This window comes from Limulus polyphemus, unplaced genomic scaffold (assembly GCF_000517525.1).
Source record: "Limulus polyphemus unplaced genomic scaffold, Limulus_polyphemus-2.1.2 Scaffold3229, whole genome shotgun sequence".
In the NCBI taxonomy this organism is placed as follows: Eukaryota; Metazoa; Arthropoda; class Merostomata; order Xiphosura; family Limulidae; genus Limulus; species Limulus polyphemus.
The window spans coordinates 62,421-66,606 of NW_013668839.1; the positions used below are offsets into that span (position 1 = coordinate 62,421).

Genomic DNA, 4,186 nt, shown 5'->3' on the forward strand with positions numbered 1-4,186 from the left:
ATCTTTTATATAATTTTCTTCGTATTCAAGTCTTATTATTGTGGCTTTTTTCATCGTTAATGATTTTGTGTTTGCCCATCTTATATGTGTCGTTCTAATTATATTAACGCCATAGATCTGAGGTTTTTAATTATTTATGTTAATTTAAAATTATGACAGAATAAAAACGAGGGAGGTGAGGGGTATGGTACCATATTTTCCATCTCTTTTTGCTAAGAGAAGTAAACTGCAATCATCATTAGTTACACGTCCTTGTAGACTCTCACATGTTTTTGAATTTCGCGCAAAGCTACACGAGGGCTATCTGCGCTAGTCGTCCCTAATTTAGCAGTGTAAGACTAGAGGGAAGGCAGCTAGTCATCACCACCCACCGCCAACTCTTGGGCTACTCTTTTACCAACGAATTGACCGTCACATTATAGCGCCCCAATGGCTGAAAGGGCGAGCATGTTTGGTGGGAGGGGGATTCGAACCCGCGACCCTCAGATTGTGAGTCGAGCTCCATAACCACCTGGCCATGACTCTCACAAGTACAGAAAATTTGCCTTGCCCACTACTCACTTTCTGTTCTAGTCACAGATGGCCAAGAGGATTAAGGTACTTTCACAGATGGTCAAGAGAATTAAGGTATTTTCACAGATGGTCAAAAGGATTAAGGTATTTTCACAGATGGTCAAGAGGATTAAGGTATTTTCACAGATGGTCAAGAGGATTAAGGTATCTTCACAGATGGTCAAAAGGATTAAGGTATTTTCACAGATGGTCAAGAGGATTAAGGTATTTTCACAGATGGTCAAGAGGATTAAGGTATTTTCACAGATGGTCAAGAGGATTAAGGTATTTTTTATGTTTCCAAAGGACAATTTTAGTAAAGATCTCTTTTGGATTCTCTGGCAAAATTGTCATGTTTAAGTTTAGAACAGCCATGAGGTTAAACCCTCCCTATTTACTTCTTACTTGCCCCAACAATGGGGGTAAAGCCTACATACACAGAGAAATGATGCTATTGTTTCTTGTATATAATGCCATGCTCTCTCAGTCTAGAACAGAAAAATTGGCAGAATTATTTGGATTAATTTAAGAATATCAGAAATGATACCAAATGTTCTTTGCATTCATATATTTTTGACTTTCTTTTTGTTGTGTTTAAAGCTTGGACTTCATATATTTTTCTTGTATAAACCCCTGATTATTTACAAAGTTAATCTTACCTCTAGGTAAGCAATGAACCTGAGAATACCACAAATATTTATCATTGGTGAATTGGCATAACGAGTTAAAAGTTGACTTGGGAAATTGTAAAAAATAACCTGCATTTAACTTGAGCTTTACACAATTATGTGAAAGCTAGGAGGATTCGATTAAAAAGAAATTAGGAAATCCATAAGGGCTTATGAGAAACAGCTTACTGTTGATGTTAAAACTACTAGCATGAATGTTAAGTATATTAAAGGTAAGCAAAACGTTAAAATGGGGATTTGATGCTGATAACAAGGAAATAGTTGAGGTTTTAGGTGCTCTCGTCTATTTGTATTAGCTATATTCCTGACCCTCGGGATTCTATAGGAAATTTTTGAATTGACCTGAATCCTGTTAATCCCTTGGTGCAAGAATAAAAAGTTAGATCTTAAAAATAAAGAATTGGAAGTAGTCAAGGTTTAGCCCAGGCTTTTAAATGAGATCAAATATCAGATCTGTAAGTTTCTTTAATTTAAGTCAGTAGATGGGTGAGCAAAGATTGGACAGTTGCTTATCTTACTCAATTTTTATAAAGGTGGTGGGTGGTGGAGCAACTTGTGTCTTTTTAAAGCTTATAACTTTCTTTTAGAGTATGTTACTTATTGGGGTGATGGAAATAATGTGACTTGGTGTCCTGATTTAGTCTAACGTAACATAATGTTCAGAGTAATCCACCATTCTTAATAACGTATGTATGATACAAGTCTATAGAAATAGCCGAGTGAAAAGAATTAATATCCACAGAAGTTTGCTGTGGCTCACAGAGTTCAGAGATTGGTAAGCTTTGGACACATGCTTTCTTCATTTCTATCAAATTATGAACATTTAATAGTAATTAATGCTACTTAGAATGTCCATAACGTATCTTCTATTTTATTTTTAAGATCTTCAAACAGCAAATTCAAGAAGTATTAATAATATAATGGCTGAAAATAGAGGTTTCCTCCAGTTTCTAAAGTTATCTGGTTTTCTAAACTTTAATTTTTTGTCAAACGATAAATTATCAAAAACAATGTAAGAACATTATTACAGCTTGATTTAAAGATGTCGTACCTAGTACTGTGCTGCGTAATTAAATTTGTATTCAACTACAGATACTCAAGTTTAACGTCCAAAACAAACTGGAATAACAAGCCAACCCTTACATGCTGTGTCATCTATTAAATCTTGTTTCTTCAAGTTTAACGTCCAAAATAAACTGGAATAACAAGCCAACCCTTATATGCTGTGTCATGTATTAAATCTTGTTTCTTCATCTTAAAATAATATTTATTTATTGCTACAGAACTATAAAGCTGATACGATTTTTGGCCGTTACAGATTTCACTTTAATAATCAAAGTGACATTTATTTGTCTTCCAATAGCATACATTCTGCTGAAATGGAACAAGATTGGAAATATTTTATAAATGCCCCCAAAAAAAAGGATGACACAGCAGCCACGAGACCTTACTGAGGTCGCTGAGTACTACGAGCTATCTGTTCCTTCAGAATCAGGATACTCTGTCGTTGTTCAGGTGGAAGCATTGCGATTTGTTGATCAGAAAGTTGGAGTACTTGCATGATAAGAGCAGCCTGGAAGAAAACAGTAACAGCTTCAGATACATGACCAAAATACAACTTCTATGGCCTTCATAACCAAATAATTGTTTATTTTCCTCCTGTAGTAGAAACAACCGTGAACATAATGTTACTTCATCGTCAAGTCTCGGTAATAAAACAGAGGAATATTTAATAAATAGATATTTGTTTGAGAGGTAAAGGATTAATAAAGCAATCTTATCATATTCAAACACGTGCACAAGCATTAAAAGACCTACGTATAAATAAACACCACACCTTCAGCCTACGTATCTAGCAATAGTATAGTGAAGTATACTTTAACATAAGTCATTTACTATATCAAATGGTCAGAAGTTATTAATAAACAGAAAACCTTTTCCTGATCCTGAGGTGCTGCTGCGGCTGCTGCCGCCGCTAATGCCGAGTGGGCTGCTGGATTTGTTGGCCTGGCCGACATTGGAATCATCGAAGCTAGCATGCCTACTGATGGCATGGGTGCTGCCATCCTAGGTCCTTGCTGTGGGGAAAAACAAACAAACATACAAGTCAAAAATTTCAAACTACTGACATTTGTCTGTTCACAAATATCAGTAAATCAAAGTGCAGATGAAATGTTATTATGATTTTTCTCTTATTTTGTAGAAATACTGAATGAATAAAGAAAGAACCGATTAGAATTACCAGTCTTGTTTTATCAACATTTGAACACCTGTAGGGACCATCCCTCACATTCTGAAATGTTTTAATAAATCTCTAACACCTTTCTTATGACCATTCTGTATATTTAGTTATTTGTTGCAAAGCTAATTAAGAATAGTGTCCGAAATATTCATTATTTTGTACAACATCAGAGCAGACAAAATTTCTTTTGAAAGATATTAACATTTAAAATAGCTGTTACAGCATTATAAGACTATTTTTATTTAAATAAGTGACCTTATACATGTATCAAACCATAGTGTCTGTCTCAGCATTCATCTACCTCCTGTTTACAGTGGCTGCTTCCCAAGCTGCGTTTCAAAAGCTGCACACGCAGGCAAAGCTCAACATCCACTTTTGAAATGATGGGAGAACAGACATTAACAATGTTGATGCCAAATTTTATTTCACAAGCAGGATATTCTACAGTAAATTGTTAAGAATTAAACATACTATCATTCACATTTCAAAATGTAATATAATTTAAAGAAAGAAAAATGTAGATTTATGATATGTTATTGTTGAGTGGCTCTTAGCACGACTGAAGTGCTCAACAATTATCTTTCGCGGTGGGCAGTACAGTGAATTAATGTTACCAAACTCACAGCAATAGTTGAGAAAGTTTTAGAATAAGTAAGGTAACATTGATTCACTGGTGTAGTCAACTATTGCTGTGAGTTTTTTG

At 34.8% G+C, this 4,186-nt stretch overlaps 1 protein-coding gene across 1 annotated transcript in view; it reads right to left on the minus strand.

Annotated features, from left to right (window-relative positions):
- Positions 1 to 2,543: 2,543 nt before the first annotated feature.
- Positions 2,544 to 4,186, minus strand: part of LOC106468939 (cleavage stimulation factor subunit 2-like) — a 17,779-nt gene continuing 16,136 nt past the window's right edge. Inside the window, exons 11-12 of the mRNA XM_013929391.2 lie at positions 3,176 to 3,319; positions 2,544 to 2,814 (exon numbers count right to left, since the gene is read on the minus strand). Coding sequence (XP_013784845.1) covers positions 2,689 to 2,814; positions 3,176 to 3,319 — 270 coding nt within the window. The 3' untranslated portion in view covers positions 2,544 to 2,688. The remainder of the gene's footprint in view (positions 2,815 to 3,175; positions 3,320 to 4,186) is intronic.